General features: G+C 39.4%; 1 protein-coding gene across 8 annotated transcripts in view; it reads right to left on the bottom strand.

Moving 5' to 3' along the window:
- Nucleotides 1–19,143, bottom strand: part of Enpp2 (ectonucleotide pyrophosphatase/phosphodiesterase 2) — a 104,074-nt gene that overhangs the window by 17,765 nt on the left and 67,166 nt on the right. For 5 of the 8 annotated variants that reach the window (XM_042672939.1, XM_042672937.1, XM_042672941.1 and 2 more), the window contains exons 12-19: nucleotides 18,475–18,583; nucleotides 13,348–13,473; nucleotides 9,702–9,733; nucleotides 8,257–8,384; nucleotides 6,161–6,248; nucleotides 5,927–6,014; nucleotides 4,576–4,760; nucleotides 2,287–2,338 (exon numbers count right to left, since the gene is read on the bottom strand). In XM_042672939.1, coding sequence (XP_042528873.1) covers nucleotides 2,287–2,338; nucleotides 4,576–4,760; nucleotides 5,927–6,014; nucleotides 6,161–6,248; nucleotides 8,257–8,384; nucleotides 9,702–9,733; nucleotides 13,348–13,473; nucleotides 18,475–18,583 — 808 coding nt within the window. The remainder of the gene's footprint in view (nucleotides 1–2,286; nucleotides 2,339–4,575; nucleotides 4,761–5,926; nucleotides 6,015–6,160; nucleotides 6,249–8,256; nucleotides 8,385–9,701; nucleotides 9,734–13,347; nucleotides 13,474–18,474; nucleotides 18,584–19,143) is intronic. The other 3 variants (XM_042672940.1, XM_042672944.1, XM_042672945.1) reach the window with 1 other exon arrangement.

Raw genomic sequence — 19,143 nt, 5'->3', positions numbered from 1 at the left:
AGATGTCACAGAAAAACCAGAGCCAATACAACATTGGCTCAGGATTGGCTTAACAAATGCTGAATGTATCCACAGATTTATTTCCATGAAAACACACAAACTTTATAGTTTAGTCACATAAAAATATTCTTCAGTGAGCTAGGTGCTAGTGGCTCACACCTATAATCTTAGCTACTCAGTGGGGGGGGGTAGAGATATGAGGAATGCTGTTCAAAGTCAAACAAGCAGGAAAGTCCATGAGACTCCTCTCTCCAATTAAGCACCAGAAAAGCCAGAAGTAGAGCTGCAGCTCAAGTGGTAGAGCTCTAGCCTTGAACAAAAAAAAGCTCAGGGACAGTACATAGACTCTGAATTCAAGCCCTAGAATCAGTGCACACACACACACACACACACACACACACTAACACACACACACACGCGCGCACACACACATGCACACACACAAGACCCTTCAGTGATACTCATCAGACACATAAGATTTAAGCAATGTACAAGGGACATCACTAACTACAGCTCCTGCTACCCCTGACAGCCACAATACACTAAGAAGATGCCTCTTGCTTTCATATGTGGAGGTTTGAGGCTGCTGTTTGTACTGAGTTGTAGGGCTCTTATTTTTTTCACATAAAAACACTCCCCAACAAACTAAATGAAGAATTTTTTCCACAAATAAGAATGGTTTATCACTACAAGCAACCAGAGTTTGAATCAGCAAAACCATATGAGTCTGTTTTAAAGAAACCGTCATAATTAACAATGTATCAATGTGCCCTTTCAGGAGAAAATCATCTCCGTGCTATTTATTTGCAGTAGTGACTAAATATTTGAAAAACTCAAATCATAGACTCCCTAGCCTTGGATCCTGGCAAGATCTCAATTTTTCTAATTACAATATCACTCCAGTCCACTGGTGGTTAAGTGCCAGAGATAGTGTATCACATGTAGAGTTTGTACAAGACAGCTTTTACCAACTAAGACTTATCTTGAAAACTGGGTTCATCCAAAGATTTGACAAAAGGTCTCTGTGCTCTGAGATCAAACAAAGAAGGAGGAGGGTGGTGAGGGAGGAAAGGGAGATGGGGGACAGATGACGATCTTTATAAAGAAAAAAAAAAACAAGTAAATAAAATCTTCTGCTCGTTTGCCCAACCTCTGCTTAATCAGATTGGAAAGCACACACATGATAAACAGAATCGCATGGAAGGTAATAATTCAAGTGGCAGTCCCCAGAGAATTGGAGTGCATGCATCTGTACAGCATGACTTGGGCTACAGGCATGGGTTCCGTGTGTTTCTTTAATACATTCTTTCCCTTGAAGCTTCATCAAGTTGCCTATTGTAGATAGCAACCTGTAGTCTCCATTTTGCTCGGCTTTGTCTTTTTTCTTCTTCTTCTACTTTTCTGGAATTTCATAATCAGAAAGAAGAATTTTCATGGTAGACTGTACTCATGTTCCTAATGATTTACTGTTCTGCTCATTGCTATGTCACTAGCAGACTCAACTCTTTGTGGACACTCACAGAGTTTCCATAGACATAATATACTTCCCTATATAGTTTGTACTGGGTACTTGTCTTTGCTTAGTGACCTGCCTCATACAACAGAAGTACCAAGTCCCAGTGCACAGCTCCGTGTGCTGCCATCATCCCAACATACTCTGTCAGCCAGGATTCTAGAATAGAGCATGCATGGAGCAAAGCCACACTAAGCTACAGTCAGTGAACTAAAATGGGAGCAATATATGTATCTTTCTTATTACAAATCACTAAGATCCTCTTTGTTTCTGTCATATGCTAACTGTATAAGCATTTCCCAATACATGCTTGTTAACATTATATGTAAAATAAGAGAAGAATGAATCAGAGCTCAAGATGATCCTCTACATGAAGACAGAGTTCTGGTTTGGTTTCTCTAAGGCAATATACATGGACTCCTAAAGTGGGTGAGATTCAGTAGTGGAACAGCCACAAGCACTTAGAATCATGACAACCATTTTCTTTACAGGAGTTCTCATTAGCAACCTTCGCTAATATGACACACTAGATCCCCAATGGATTGTCTAAGGACAATACAAATACCAGTAGAATTTTCGATGACACTGTGGCACCTTTTGTACATAGAACAACCCTTCGCTAGATGCATACAAAAATCACTTTCAAGACAAATAAAAGTTGCAAGTACAATTAGAAATTTTGTGCTTACTCTATGGAATACATAGAAAGTCTTCTATTTTCTTAAACGAAATGCCAACATTATCTCATTGTGTTTTTGAAAACAGTCTCTTACCTTCTGTAGACCCTTTGGTATGAAGGCGTTTGTTGAGCTCATCCAACTTGTTCTTCATGTGTGAAAACCAGAAAAGAAAAGAAGAAAGCAAATCAGAAATATTGTTTCTTAAAAATGTATATTAAAAAAAGAAATATTCTATCTTTCTTGTACCCTGATGGCTATGTTAGGCACATGCACACAAATTAATTACAATATTATAATACTGTTTCTATGTTTCTTTGAATCCCTAGGTATACTAAAATGACTTCCAAAACTAAACTATGACATTACTTTTTCCAAATCTAAAAAGCAAATCAGAACAGAAATCAGTAAACCAGAACAGAAATCATTCAGCAACATTTGCATCTCAATATCCCCTGAGGGAAGTCTAGTATTTGTGGACAAAAACCCATTTACACATAATAACGTCTCAGCATTGTTTTTAAGAGATGTTTGGAAATTACTAAATGTTCTTAAGTAGGAAAAATGAAGGTCAGTAAGCTGTATTTATATAATTAAATTATTCACAAACAAAAATGAGTGATAATTTGATGTATTAATACACAGAAGTCTATCTCAAGTAACTGCAAGATTTGGGTACTATCATAGCATACATAGAACAATTGTAACATGAAAAATTATAGCACAAGTTATTTTAGGAGACATACCATGATTACTTCATACGTTATTTAAGAGGTACATATATAGAGAATAAAAATACACAGACATGCATGAGACTTACCCTCAGTTAACTGGATATGAAGGAAGTATGGGGAAGAGAACACAAGAGTATTCACTTAATCTGTTATGATTTCTTTTTTCTGTCTTGGTACACTGAGCTTGAACTAACCTCAATAGCCTTTCTATATGTTTAGGTTTGTTTTTATTTTTAATGGAAAGTTTTTTTAAAGACATCCACAATAAAAACAATCCAGAATTTCTCTAAACTAGTTTAAGAGAAGATATCCCAAAGACTGCTTCTTCTTTAGATAAGGACTAAATCAGAGAACAAGATACAACTAATAAGATTCACTGTATTTAGGATTCTCTACACAAGGTGACCTTCATATTGACCTTGGCAATTCAAGGTCTCAGCCTCCAGCTGAGGTCTGAGCATAGCCTGCCTTCTTGGTTCTTGTGAAAAGAAGGCAGAAGAAGGAGATAAAAATGAAATGGGAGGATGAAGAAAAGAAATAAACTATATTCCTCCAGTGGGAATCCTGCCACACTGTGACGTCTAGGCCCCTAGGAATCCTAGGAGGGAAGCAACTGGTAGAGGAAGGAGATTGAGTAGTGGGATATTTATGTTCCATTTTGCTGAGGCCTAATATCAGTGTGTATAACAAAACAATACAAACCAACATCAGATTTTCTTGCTTTGAGCTGGCTTTGTGCCAACTTAGTGTAGAAGTCTTGCTTATTGAAACTCTGATTGGCAGCCTATTCATCTCTAATCAATAGAAAATTCCACCAGTAAATTATTGCTTAATATTTTTCATTTGTTTAGAACTCGACGCTATCCAAACATGGTGCAATGAAGAGTCTGTGTTTGCAAGAACACCACTCCATCCATGTGACACTTATGCCTACCCTGTTCTATATCCTGGGAAGCTGACCTCAAGAAACTACATCAGAGAGCAAACTTTCCCTGTGGCTTCCTATTAATCACTAGAAGGGGGGGGGGATCATATTCCCCTTCTCTCTCTCAAGTTGTAGTGTATTGGCTGCTCTCATCAACCAAACATCATAAGTGTTTTTTTCCTATTTGTCTCTTTGCCATTCTACTAACTTTTTCCTATTATTCCTCTTTCATGTTTTGGAGGTACCCTGCTAATCCCTCACACTTTACCATCCATCCATACTGGTTACTTTCCATCCAGCCTGCCTAGTCTTTGTAAATAATTTTCTCATTAAACATGATTAAAATAATCCCCATGATGTGTCTTTCAAAACCTCTTTGATATGGACACCTGATTCCTGTCAGGACTATCACTAATAGACATGTGATCCATGACTGAACAAAAGAAAGAACTCTGGCTTGGAACTGCAACCTCACAGAATAGCAATTTGCTCTTCATGTACTATACCGGTGCTCTCCAGTTTGGTAGCCCTGAGCTGCAGATGGTGAATTACGTTTAAATTCCAAATAATGACAAGGAAGTTTTAAACCTTCAGTCATACCACCCAGTGGCTCCAGGCTGGACAGCAGAGGTAGAAATCATTTCTATCATCACAGAAAGTTCTATTGGACAATGCTGTTGTGCACCCAAGCAGCTCCTCCATGAGAAACATAAATATGATTTCTACCTTTGGCTCTACCTTATCATCACAGGCACAGCCCAGGTCAAAGTCAGATTGAAGGTACATGATCCCTGGGTAGTTCGGTCTGGTAACTTCCTCTGGCATGATCGGCCTGAAGGTATTAGTACGTAATAAGTGATTCAAACTTCCATGGGTTCCATTGTTAGGAGCTGGCTTCAATCCCAGGAGATCTGATTTTAGAAAAAAAAATTAGAAAAAAAAAAGAAACAAAAGGATCTAGGTACTTCTCAAATACTTTTTTTAAAATGACATATGGCACCTCATAAAAATTTGTGAACTCTGAACACAAATGACAATTGCATAAAACCACATTTAGGAGGGCAGAAACTCCCTTCACACTTCCTAAACTAGTCTCCCCTCACAATGTCCTCTCACAGCTTCCTAAAATAACCATATGCATTGTTGGACCCTGAACACAGAGAAGCATTCTCCAAAACAGAGCTTACTTGGCTATTGACTCTGTATTTGTTACTTGGCTATTGCCTATGTGTCTGTCATTTAGCGACTGCCTATGTGTTTGATAGTCACAACTCAGGGACTAGGGGTGCCACTATCAATGCTTTCCTGTACTTCTCTGGGACTTTTTAATCACAAATCCTGCACTGAGACTCATAATCAATAAGTAACCACAGCCTGCCCTCTAATGCACCCCAAAGAGGTGTGAGGACAAGAGGAGGTTTGGGCCCTGTTCCTTAAAGTGCCACGGGGGACGGACGAGCAGGCTGATTTCAGAGCACATGAATGATTGCCAAGTGGGCACACAGTTACTTGCCTAAACAGAGAGGCAGGACAGGGGAAGAATTAGCAGCCAAGAAGGGAAAAGAACCCAGGAGACCCGACTTAAAGACTCCTCCTCTAACCACCAGCCTGGCACTCCCTTACTAAATAGGAAAAGCTGTCCTCATTCAGCAACTAGAAGCTCAAGGAAGAAAAATAATTAGGAGCACATAAATAGCTGGCCAGGATGCTAGCTGGCAAAGGTTTAACGGGGCTGCAAGGTGAGACAGGGAGGTTGGAGAAAACGCCATGAGGAGCTCTTGCTTCATCAGGTCTCTGACCAGTGGTGTCAAACTGTAATGCTATGTTGGTTCAGCCACAGGCTGCCAAGAGCAACTCTATGAAAACTTCCCATTAGTCAACTGTTGAAGGGAGACAAAGGAGCCTTAGATGGGGATGGTATTCTGTCCTTCGCACCAATAGGCAAGTTAGAATACGTTTCCACAGGGAGAGGAGAAGGTCTCAGAAAATAGACACCTCATTGCTTTCTCTGACGTAGAGGAAGCTCTTATATTCACTGAAGACTGTTGCACTGGTTTTGATTCAATAAGTCACTTACCACACATAACATTGTAAAGTTCGATGTTTTCAAATGGAGGCACTTTAGTCTTGTACTTAAATGTTGGGCCATAACCTACGAACACAGTCTTCCAAAAAGAAATAACAAAAAGAGTTAATCATTCCCGATACCCAGCATCAAGTCTTCCTCTATAAAGGAGACCATGCGAATTCACATAGCCTGCCATCCTATCGGAAGTGCCGCTACAACACAATTCCACAACGTAGTTCCTACCTGCATGCTGTTCACTTTATTGTCAAATCCATGGTCCCCCTGGAAAAAACATTTTCCTGATGGTTTCTTATAAACATCCAAAGGCTTCCTGCATTAAAAGAATTTTATGATCAATCAAGATTTCTCCTAAGATTATTGTAATGAAAACCCAATTTCAGGACACAGAGGATTCCCTAAGGAGACACATGTATAAAGACCAGGGGCTTTTGATATCAATTTTGATACCAATTTTTCCTCCATTTTAATTGCATCATTTCCATGGTAATGACAAGATACTTCTTATCATGCGTCCAAGTATGTTCACTTTGACAATCACCCCAGAATAAGAGGGGACCTTTGAGCAGAGGTCATGGGCCCTACACTAAGTAGAAAGCCCAAGTCACACAGGTCATGCTCTGCCTACCTGTGTGCTTCACTAGCTGCAAGAGTATAAGACTCTCAAGTACAAGGCTGTGTTTGTTTCACATCCATATACCCCACACTAGGCTCAGTGCCAAGACTAGTAGGCACTTCTTAAATGTGTGACATTTAACCAGTGCATGAAGATCTGTATTCTATAAGAACGTTTACATACAAATTGACTGTCGGTACAACACAACTAGTATAGAATTGAATGAATCACTTAGCCTAAGGTGACTTATCTTTAAAAGGATAAAACTAAAAGGAAACCTGGCTTCACCTGCACATTATCTTTACTTAGAAATAGAAAAGGAAAACATCTCTTTAATATATCAAGATCATTTCTTGATCTTACCTTTCCTGAAAGGAAGGCACCTCTTACAAATGTGTTCTATGGCCCTTTTCCAGAACAAAGTTCGTGTTGATCAGCACAAATATACTCTAAGTACCTGCAGAGTATTTAGGAGTGATGTGCAATGACTGGGGGAAACCAAGAAATATAAATAAATGGTTTCAACCCTTACAAAAAGTACCTTGAACTGGAAATAATGGTGGATGAGCATATACTACCTCGACAATGTAGGAGTTAAATATAAAAGCGATACTGCTCATTTAAATGCCTGGATTTGATGTACACCAATTTGTTCATTTACCATCTTTCACTTAGTTTTTACTCAATTCTCATCTTGTGTGTTTATGTGTATACGTGTATAATATACACATACATACATATATATACACCTGTATATATACCTGCCAATGGAATCAAAGTTCCTCTTTCTTAAGTTGCCCCATACATTAACGGTCTCACAGAGGACTCTGTCTGTCACCTCTCTGCAATATGTCTATGAGAATTCCTCATGTCTGCTCTCCATGATTCTAATCATTTCCAGTCTTCATGTGTCTGTCTTCATAATCCTGTGTTTAACTCTATCTTCTCTTACAAAGGGACAGAAGGATATTTATGCTGTGGGTCCCTGCTGTCTTTCTAAGTGCTCCCTGTTGGTACAAGTTCCTAGAGCACCATCTCTTTTCATTATCATCCTTTGTAAACTAGCTAGAGGGCATGACATAGTTGCTCAATTATTGCTTCAAACAGATTCACAACATTTTTGCTAGGAGAATGTTAAAGTAAGTGGATAAGATCTGCTTCTAAGTCATGAAAATGAATAAATCTTTGATTGATTCTTGGAAAGTGTCTACAGCGTCATCCCCCAAACATATCCTATATCAAATTCCAAAGCAAAAACTGTAGTTCAAAAGAAGGCAATCATCAGAAATAGTAAAAGCAATGTAAAAAAATGTCTCCAACAACAGAGGTTATAAGATTAACATTTCCTCTAGCTCTCTATACACATTGCCACAGGCAAAGGCGTGTCAACAACCAAACAAGCACAGAATATTCAGGAAAGATCTCAGTTATACTTCGAGTAATAAAAATAGATGATAGAATGTCCATTCAAACATTAAATATAGACATACAAATTCACTGGAAGACTAGAGAGATACAAGATGTTGACCTCGGAAGTTAGGGATGCATTGTCTCAGCACTAATTGTCAAAGACACAAGATTTTTTAATGAAACAGTAAATTTCCAACTGATATTACTCTTAATGGTGATCAAGAACCTGAAAGTGTTTCTAGATGCCAACGAATTGGTTGGGACGAGAAACAGGGACAGCCCATCCCCTCACTACCTTGCAACGTGCCATCTGCGTTCCACCAGCAAATGGATATCCTCAATTCTTCGGTTATTCGCATAGTGCAAACGTTTGGGCAGGTGCTGTTTCATGTAAGGCTTAAAGTGCTGGTCTGGTCTTTTACACTAAAATATAAATAAAAATTGGTATTTTCATGGAAAGTCTACTAGAGAAAGCCCTAGAACATTAAAATTTGTTTTAAAAAGTTAGGGGGAGGAGGATAAGAAAGAGTAACAGAGTGGATTTGATCAAAAATACATGATATAGCTGGGTGCAGGTGGCTCATGCCTATAATCCTAGCTACTCAGGAGGCTGAGATCTGAGGATTGCAGTTCAAAGCCAGCCTAGGGGAGGAAAACTCTATGAGTCTCTTATCTCCAATTAACCATCAGAAAATGGGAGGTGGTGTTGTGGTTCAAGTGTTAGAGCTCTTACCTTGAGCTGAAGAACTAAGGGACAGTACCCAGGCCCAGAGTTCAAGCCCCATGACCGACCAAAAATAAAAAATACATTATATAGCCAGGCAACAGTGGTTCACGCCTGTATTCCTGGCTACTCATGTGGCTGAGATCTGAGGATCGTAGTTCAAAGCCAGCTAGAGCAGGAAAGTCTGTGAGACTCTTATCCCTAATTAACTACCAAAAAGCACCTGCCTCCAGCAGCAAAAGCTCAGCGATAGTAGTACTCAAACCCTGAGTTCAATCTCCAATACTGGTACAAAAAATTACAGAATATGGGTATTATATTCCATATGTATGCATGGAAATATAATAAAACACCTTTTGTATAGTTAATACACAAACATATATAAAGCAGAGAGAGCCATATAGTCTCTCCCTTGAAAGCTGAGGGCAGTGTTAAACCAAACAGAAAGGCAGTTAGCAAATAATTGGAATTTATTACCCCCCATTCTCTCTATTAGCTGAGAGAAAATAGGTTCTCACTGAGTTAGCTAACTTCAGAGAGGAATCTATCTTCAGTCTATCAGGGGAAAACAAGGAAATTTTAAGATCCATTTCTGAGTTATAAATCCATAACTGAGGGTGTTCAAACCCGAAGACCTTCCCAAGTGCTCCAAGTTAAGGGCTGAGGGATGGGGCGGGAAGAGAGAAGAACACATGTGCAGGCTTATCCGGTGATGTGCTCAAGGCCTTTGAAGTTTCTACCTTGGATGGAGGAGCAATGGGATGGGGGCAGATCTGTTCCAGAGAAAGTAAAGACTTGATTAATCATGAATAACTATGTCCCAGTTCTGATGGAAGGATGATATAATCTTAGTTTGTCTCATTGCCAAGACCCTTACGGAGTCTGCAGCTGACCAAATATAAGGGGCAGCAGGGCCGGGAGGGAAATGTTCCACTGGGTCCACAGAGAAGGCAAACAGGAGGCGAGCATGTGGATGCTGCCCTTGGGGCAGAGGGCTGGTAGCTTGCAACACTTACCGTAAGATTAGCAATGATGGCTTTGGGGTCATCTGTGCAAAGAGAGAATGAAAGAGAGGAAAGATTTCAAAACACATGACCATAATCACTGCGGAAAGTCATTTTTGTAGCAGAAGACTCAATGCTTCCTGCCCACTCTCCCCGAAAGACTATCCCTTTCACGTTTGCTTTTAAACACCTCAATTGACATTGCAGTAAGTGAGATGCAATGCAGCAAGTATAATGAAATCCTATAGCAAACTTGCTGGCCAAATCCAGGTCTTCTTTTTGGAAGGGAATGCTGCTCCTACAGCACCAGGAACATGCTAAGAGAACTCGTTTCCTGTTTCAGCAATGAGTGCTAGGGAGCACAAATTTAGTGTTGTATCTGCAGTTTAATGGCAGGAGCTAAACTGGTTGTTTGGGGACTTTTTTTTTACAATAACATCCTGTTTATCTGTACATGCCTGAAACAAGTCATCATCCATTTTAAGATGAAATCTTCTAAGCCATTGAGTTAGCTTTTGATTGGGAATCATGGTGATATCCTAGGTGTAATTACCTGTGCAAATGAATACAGTTCTTCCCTTTTCACTACAGCACACAAAGGCTAATTTAATACTCTGAATTCCCTTAAAGCACAGCTCTGTAAATGATGGCTGTGTATAAACAGGATTACATGGTCTCCAAGTCCTCTGTTGGGGGAGATTGTGGGGAAAAGAGGAGATTGTAGGTTGTTAGGATTTTGTTTTTGAAAAATTTGCTTCACTCTGTCATTACAGAGTCAGCAGAAAAGGAAAGCAGCTTTCCATCAGCACAGCCTGCCCTGGAACACAAGCATCTGGGATGCAGGCCTTGTCTATGTATTTCCTGCTAGACTCCCCCATGGCCTGGTACATAGTAGGCACTCAATTTATCATCTGTTGAAAAATATTAATAAATATTTGTTCACTGTGCTTGAAAATGCATGTTGTCTTGGAATATGAGTCTACATGCTCCAAACACTAGCTTCACAGTCTTGGTTCTATGAGATCCAAAGCTGAGATTTAAATTCCATTTTACTGCAATGGAGGCTAATTATGGTTGCAACTTTTGATGGAAAGTAAGGGATGATGACAATGGTAATGGCTAACCTGGATAGATTCCATTTCCTGGCGGCATTTCTTTCTGGTCATTCAAATCAACTGTGAATAGTACATGCTATTAGAGTTTTCACAAAGCCAATCAGCTTTAGAAAGCAGGAGGAGAGTAGGGGTGAAGGCATTTCACATGAGGCTATCCACTTCACCTGGCTGAACAAGTCATGCTATGGACCACTATACTCTTCCCTTCATAAAGCTACCGTCCTCCAAAAGACCAGACTGAGTAAGTTTGTATTCTTTGATAGTGAAGAGAAATGAGTATCCTTGGGCAATCTCATACTCGTGTGTGTGTGTGTGTGTGTGTGTGTGTGTGTGTGTGTGTGTGTGTGTGTGTGTCTGTGTGTCTGTGTGTCTGTGTATGAGAGAGAGAGAGGGAGAGAGAGAGAGTCCTCATCTTTTTATATTTTGTATGAAGAAAGGGTGGTGATTTTAAATCAGCAAACCTGGGTTCAGATCTCTCATCTCAATCACTTACTAATTGTTGTCTATAAAGAGGATATTAATACATGTCACATAGGACTATTGAAAGGTTGAAAATAAGACCATATATAAGCTAGGTACTGGTGACTCATGTCTGTAGTATTTGCTACTCAGGAGGCTGAGATCTGAGGATCATGGTTGGTTCAAAGCCAGCTCAGTCAGAAAAGTCTATGAGACTCTCATCTCTAACCAGTAAAACACCAGAGCTGAAGGTATGACTCAAGTGACAGAGCACTAACCTGGAGCAAAAAATGCTAACAGAGAGCACAAGGCCTTGAGTTCAAGCCCTAGTACCAACACTCTCTCTCTCTCTCTCTCTCTCTCTCTCTCTCTCTCTCCCTCTCTCTCTCTCTCTCTAGCTAAATAATGATGGAAGCTGGGTGCCAGTGGCTCACACCTATAATCCTAGCTACTCAAGAGGCTGAGATCTGAGGATTGTGGTTCAAAGCTAGCCTGAGCAAGAAAGTTCTTGAGACTCTAATCTCCAATAAATCAACAGAAAACCGGAAATGGTGCTGTGGCTCAAATGGTAGAGTGCTAGTCTTAAGCTGAAGAGCTCAGGGACAGCACCCGGGCCCAGAGTTCAAACCCCACGACCGACAAAAAAACAAACAAAAAAAAATGGAACCAAGGCATCATCTCCATAGTAACAGTTATGTAACTTCAATTACATGCTAAACACTAATGTAATTCAGGAACCCATCATCTCTCTTCCCCACCAGCCTATTTTCCTGATGAGGCATAGAATGTTTACCCAGTGATTACTCGCAAGAGCTGGGATTTGAACTCTCACATGCAGCTTCTATTTGAGCTCTTCACCACCCCACATCACTCTCTTTTTCAAAATGAAATCACATATGCCTGGTGTTTGATAGAGTACAAAGAATTTCATTACTAGTAGTAACAAGGTCACTGATCCCCAGCAAAGCTTGTCCGACCCTTAGTATGTTACATTTACTGATGAGAAAAATCCCTTCTGAAATAAAGTCTTCCTTGGAGTGCTCTGAAATGTGAACACTAAATTCAAGTGGTATCCAAAGGATTTGAATACAGCCAATGATGGTGTCTCCTCTATCTGTCCAGAGGATCAAAGATGAGCCGCCACAGAGGTCAGGAAAGGGCATGAATAAAAAAGAAGAAAAAGAAAGCAACGCTAACATTTTGTTTATTTCACAATGTTGCCTGGAGCAGACCTTGGAACATTTCCCACTTGTGTTCACACAAAACATCATTTGGGGGGGGGGGGGGGGGACTTTAATTTTCCAAAGCTTTGAGCTTGGTGTCAATGGTCTCTTATTCCCAAGGCTAAAAACCACTGAAGACGTTTTTTTCTGAAATGCAGCATATTTCAAAACTGTGCACTTCCCAAAACCAAGGTGAGCAGCACTTAAAAATCTTAGTACATGAAATGAAAAAGTAGCATAGCATAACATGAACATGTAAAACCTAAGTGACAAGATTATTCCTGTTTAGTTTGTTTCTCATCTTTTGGAAGAGTTGCCAATCCCTAAGGGATTGATATTTTTCCCTCCAGGGTGTTTCAAATTACTTGAATAAAAGGGAAAAGCCCTCTTTCCCTAGGTTCCAGCGAACTTTCAGGGTACCAAAGTAGTTTAGCCTACCCTATTTGAGGCTCCCTAGTTTCAACTAAGGGGCTAGCCTGAACATGATGGTGAAAAATTCTCCTCTTATAAACAGAAGTTTATAGTTATAAACATGTCCCGAATTAAGTGCAATTTCCACACAGTAAAAACAAGAGCAAATGTTTATAAATACTATCTGCTGCCAGCAACCACTCTAAACAATATGCATAAATTTCCACTACAATCTTCTGAGGTAGCTACTGTCTTTTATCAGGTCTGCTTTTTTCAGGTGAAGAAATGATCACTTGAGAGTTGAAGTGACTTATTCAGGATTAGTTGGCTAAGCAATTAGGACAATTAGGATTTATAACCCAAGTATTTTAGCTTCAGAGAACAGGCCTGTACCTCTCCCATTGTAATTATCACTCTAACCACTTAATATTTTAAGAAGCAATAACTTACATTTAGCGTTATTGCTAAATTTGGGTCGAATTCTTCCCAGAGTTCCAGGCACTAAAGTAATATCATCCACATTAGTCAGATAATTGCTCAGGAATTCAGTTCGATCACATGTGACATCTTCCATGCCTATGGAGAGAATGAAAAACAAATATTTTTAGGCAATATTAAAATTAAAATTATAAAACCTTTGCATAGACTTTGAAGAAGACATCAACACATCACTCTAATTGATTTTTAACAACTTCATGGAAGGAAGCTTCACATTTGATATTACTTAATTTCTTGACTTTTAAGTTTTTTTTAACTGTATTTTTTTTTTGTCTTTTCTTTTTTGGTACTGGGGATCGAACCCAGGACGTTGCACTTGCTAGGCAAGCGCTTTGCCCCTGAGCTGCATCCCAGCCCAACTTTTAAGTTTTTAAATAATTCTTTATACAACTTTCACCAGACTTTGACTTAGCCATATCAACTTTTTTTTTGGGGGGGGGGGTGGTGTCCGGTTGTGGGGCCTGAACTCTGGGCCTGGGCACTGTCCCTCAGCTCTTCAGCTCAAGTGGTAGAGCACTTGCGCCACAGCGCCACTTCTGGCTTTTTTTCTTTTTGCTTATGTGGTGCTGAGGAATCGAACCCAGGGCCTCAGGCATGCAAGGCAAGCACTTTACCACTGAGCCACCTTCCCAGCCCTGCCATATCATCTTATAAGCACTACGAGGCTGAAAAATGTATCATGTCAATGATCATTTTAAATTAATGAGCAAGAACAGCATGACAAAGGAAGAAAATATTTATAGTTGTTATGAAAAAGATCACTTGTTCAAAAATTGTTCAGATTGCTTCCCAGCTGGAGGTGGTATAAATAACTAGAACATACAATTCGTCCTTCTCTTCATCTCTTTTACGAAATGTCATATTCAGCATGCTCTCTCTCTCCCTCTCTCTCTCTCTCTCTCTTTCTCTGTTCCTGCTTCCCCTCTCATATAGTTCCTATCTTGAGTATATAATCACCAGTTCTTACTCTGTCTCTGATGGTGGTCTTGGATGTTATTGAAAAAACAATACTGGCAGCAAATAATGAGAAAGAAAAACGTCAGTTCCAGTGACCACCCAAACTGAAATAACAAAATAATGCTCCAAACACACGATAAACAATGGATTTAGTCAGAACTGAAAGCTAGCAACTAGCACATAGAAAGAGTCTAGATAGGGATTTTTTCTTTCAACCAACCAATGTTCCTCTCCCACCCCAAAATTTGCTTTCTGCCCTCCATTAAGGAAAATGTCTTAATCATTATTGTGAAAACTAATCAAAATCAAAACAATCTCATCCTAGAAACACAGATTACAGCAGCTAGTTGAAGCTTTTATTGTCATTTGGGGATTTATAAAATGGCATGGAACTATGAAGATTTAATATTTTAATACACAGTAGCCACCCTCTCTCAACCCCAAATCTCTCTATAGTTTTGGTTATCCATGCTCAATAATGGTTCAAAAATACTAATGGGAAATTCTAGAAATAAACAATTGATAAGTTTTAAATTGCCATCCTGAATAGTGTGCTGAAATTGCATGCTCTCCTGCTCCACCCTACCCAGAATATCTAGTGTATCCACAATCACTGTGCTACCAACTTCCTGGCAGTTGAAAGAAAGAAAGAAACCCAGCCACATTCATGTAACTTTTACTATAGCATATTCTTACCACTGTTTGATTTTTTTTACTATTTGTTGTTGCTCATTTATAAATTAGATTTATAAATTAGATAAGTTAGAAAAGGTAAGAAATGGACTTTATTATAATTATGTATGCATTGGGGTATGCCTGGTATATAAGGTTCCGTTCTGTCCTCAGTCTCAAGCATCCACTTTGGGTCTTAGAAATAGCACCTTTGGCTACTGGTTCATTCAGCACAATCTGACATAAGCATATTCTCTAAGAGAGAAGACAAGAATGCCTAAGGTTTTATACTGAAGAACTATAAGCTAGGCACCAGTGGTTCATGCCTGTATCCTAGATATTCAGGAGGTGAGAGATGAGGATCTTGGTTCAAAGCCAGACTGGGACAGGAAAGTCTGTGAGACTTATCTCCAATAAACTACCCAAAAAAGCCAGATAGAGCTGTGGCTCAAGAGATAGAGCACTATCCTTGAGCTCAAGGACAGCACCCAGGCCCTGACTTCAAGTCCTAAGACCAGCACAAAACAAAACAAAAAACCCATCTATAATCCAGAGTAACCCAGATCTGGTAAAATATGAATTATCATTCCTTAGGATTCTAGATCCATATCCCTTACACTTTTTATAAAATATAATTTGGCATGAAGAGCAAGAAAAACATATTCTAACACAGGACAAAGGATATATAGGTCTTATCTTTTAACATGGAAGCTCTCAGGAATAAAAATTAAAATAATCAACAGCTACTGTGTTCTAGCACAATGATATCACAGGAAAGGAATGTCTTCAAATAATTAGGAATGGAAGACTAGAAAGGTCTCCCATTTGTTACATTCCTAAGACAGTCACTTCTGTTATCCAATGGTGAACCATCTCCTTTACTTTTAGACACCATCAAAGAAGTTTGATGATGGCTTCTCCAGTATCACTACCCACTTCTCTGCCACAACAACTTTGACTGGGTGGAAATAGCTTCTTGTAGTACAGATGAGTGAGTTCATACTCAGGCTACATAACATATACAGGGCTCTGAAGTACCATATAATTTAAGAGCTCCATTGAAATGCCTGTTGACCTCAAAGTCTCAGCTCTGAAAAGGCCATGGCAGTTTCTAAGAAAGGGATGCGGTGCCTTGCGGGGAACCCACTGGCCCTAGACGCCTGCACACTGAGCAAGTGTTTAATCTGTTCATGACCTTTAGTGCTTCAGCATGAGACTCCCTGGCACCATCGATTCTTAGATGTCTGCCTCCCATATAAGCAAATGCTGTCCACACTTCTGGGCAACTTAAATTGGATCAGCCGTGTCATATCCTCCACATGCTCCGCCCTCTCTACAGCTCTCTACTGAACCAAACTCATGGAGTTGGATTTTACAGAGGGTAATATAAACTCCCCCTGAGGAGCAAGTTAGTTGCCAGGGGCAACTTTGTTTTTCTTTTTCTTTTAGTTTCTCCTAGATCTTCTGGAACATTCCGGACAGAAAACTCCAGATGTGGAGGTATGACTAGGGAGACTCACCAGTTATGCAGAGCAAAACTACCAAAAAATCAATTCTTTGCATCTTTCAAACTGCACTTGAACGGAGCCCACCTAAATTCTAAGATCATTATTTTAATTGTATAGTTCCAGAATACAGCAGGCACTTACTAAAATCAGTCAACATGCCTGTGAAATAAGAATGCTCTAAGAGGCCATATCAGCTCTATGATCACAAAATGTTCATGATGTTCTTCATCACCTCAAAAAGGAGTACTTATGAGTTTCCTCTACTTTATTAAGTGATTTAGAAAATACATTTCATAGCCAAGTATGGTAGTGTACAGTATCATCCCCAAACACAGAAGTCAGATGCAGAAAGATGTAAATTCAAAATGAGTCTGATCTATATGAAGAAATCCTGCCTCTCAAAAAAGAAAGAAGAAAGAAAGAGGGGGGGAAGAAGAAGAAGAAGAGATGTAGGGAGGAAGGAAGGAAGGAAGGAAGGAAGGAAGGAAGGAAGGAAGGAAGGAAGGAAGGAAGACAGACAGAAAGAAAGAAAGAAAGAAAGAAAGAAAGAAAGAAAGAAAGAAAGAAAGAAAGAAAGAAAGAAAGAAAGAAAGGAAAGAAAGAAAGGAAAGAAGGGAGAAAGGGAGGAAGGAAGGAAGGAAGGAAGGAAGAAAGAAAGAAAGAAAGAAAGAAAGAAAGAAAGAAAGAAAGAAAGAAAGAAAGAAAGAAAGAAAGAAAGAAAGAAAGAAAGAAAGAAAAGAAAGAAAGAAAGGAAAAGAAAGAAAGGAAAAGAAAGAAGGGAGGGAGGGGGGAGGGGGAGGGAGGGAGGGAGGGAGGGAGGTATGAAGAGGCAACAGGACTGTGAGTTTAATGCCAGGCTGGGCTACATAGAGAGTTCTAGGTTGGCCTAAACCACAAACAAACATTTATTTTTAATAAAAGCCATTTTCTGTACTGTTCCTTCCTCATTCTCAGTCTTCTGCAGTGCAGTAGACCCTCTGGTATTGCCCTGAATTCCTTCAGTAAATTATGAGAAAGCATTTGATTTACACATCATATGTTTGACAAGAACGCTATGTTTCCATCACCTTATCATATTTAAATTTATTTTTCAACCACACAAACTCTGTGGACTCTTGGGGTATGGTTCCCAGGAATGGATGATTATCATCTGATGTGTTAGATTCACAGAGGAAGTCATTAATATCAAAAAGGAATAGTCTGCCTCACTTTAATAAGGAACATATTTTTTTCTGTTAAAAGGACTTTCCTGAAAAGAATGTGGCCATATAGACGTCCCTATTTTCACTTCAAAGACAGCAGGTCATTGCAGGTTCTCTCATACAGTTGTTAGCTTTTTTGCTTGATGGTTTTTATTTGTCTTGGTAGGACTTTTTTTCATTTGTTTGGGGTTTGGGTTTTTAGGTTTTTTTGTTGTTGTTTGGTCTCGTTTTTGGTTTTGTTTTGTTTTGTTTTTTTGTCGGCACAAGTTACACATTCACTTTATCACTTTCACTCTATCCATGCCTCCAGCTTGAGTTCTCTCATACTTTTGAATCATGACCTATTTTTTTCCTTATCCTGAAGATGGGGAAGAGGAAGTAAAGAATAGAACCTTGATCCAGATGTCAGTGTCTAACACCTATAATCCTAGCTACCTAGGAGGCTGAGATCCAGAGAATCAAAATTCAAACCCAGCTTGGATGGAAAGTCTGAGAGATTCCATCTCCAAAATAACCAGCCAAAAGATGGGCTGGAGGTATGGCTCAAGTGATAGAATGCCAGCCAAGCCACACACACATGCGTGAACAGGGATACACACACACACACACACACACACACACACACACACATATGACAACCAAAGAACAGAATCTTGAATTCTGAAGGAAAAGGTTCCTCTCCTCAATACTTTCGGAAATCTCTATTTATCTTATTAGCAAAGAAAGAAATACAGCTTTACCGTGATCTCCAACAAAGATGACGTTTACACACCGATGCAGCTTGAGTTGTTTCAGCCCATCCATTAATTGGCCCATGGTTTTGTCAATTTCCCTCAGAGGATTTGTCATCTGGAAGAGAGAACAACTTTGTCCTCTCAGGTTTTTTTTGTTGTTGTTTTCCATTTTTACTTACTTGTTTATTTATTTTTACCTTTCCGTTTCCACAGATCTTCTACCCTCAGAGCATTCTGGAAAGAAAACTTTAGGCCCAGAGGCAGAGCTTTGTCTAGGGATGATTACTCTGTCTTCATTAGTTTGTGTATATGTGGAAATCAGATGTAAGTACTTTATTCTTTCAAAAGCATTAACATCCCTCATCCAGTCCCTTTCAAGATTTTTTGATATAAAAAGATCACAAGTATTACTAAGAAAAATTCTGTTTTGGAGATTAAATTATTTTTCTCAAATGTAACACCATGCTCTAAAAGCAAGAGTTGTGAGGATAAACAGGAAGTCAGCCAGAGAATTTCAGGGCCTTCTCCCTATGGAAAATCGCATCAGACTGTGGACTATGGTAAGAGGATGTGCTCTGTGAATCAAAGGCAGTTCCGAGGGTCAAATCATGTGACCTTGCACTGGGTCATAAATCACAACATCGTAGATGGCCCAAAGAACTTAACCTGTCAACT

The sequence above is a fragment of the Dipodomys spectabilis genome, unplaced genomic scaffold (assembly GCF_019054845.1).
Source record: "Dipodomys spectabilis isolate Male_0828 unplaced genomic scaffold, ASM1905484v1 ptg000783l, whole genome shotgun sequence".
Lineage (NCBI taxonomy): Eukaryota > Metazoa > Chordata > Mammalia > Rodentia > Heteromyidae > Dipodomys > Dipodomys spectabilis.
This window is presented reverse-complemented; position numbering and strand designations above follow the sequence as displayed.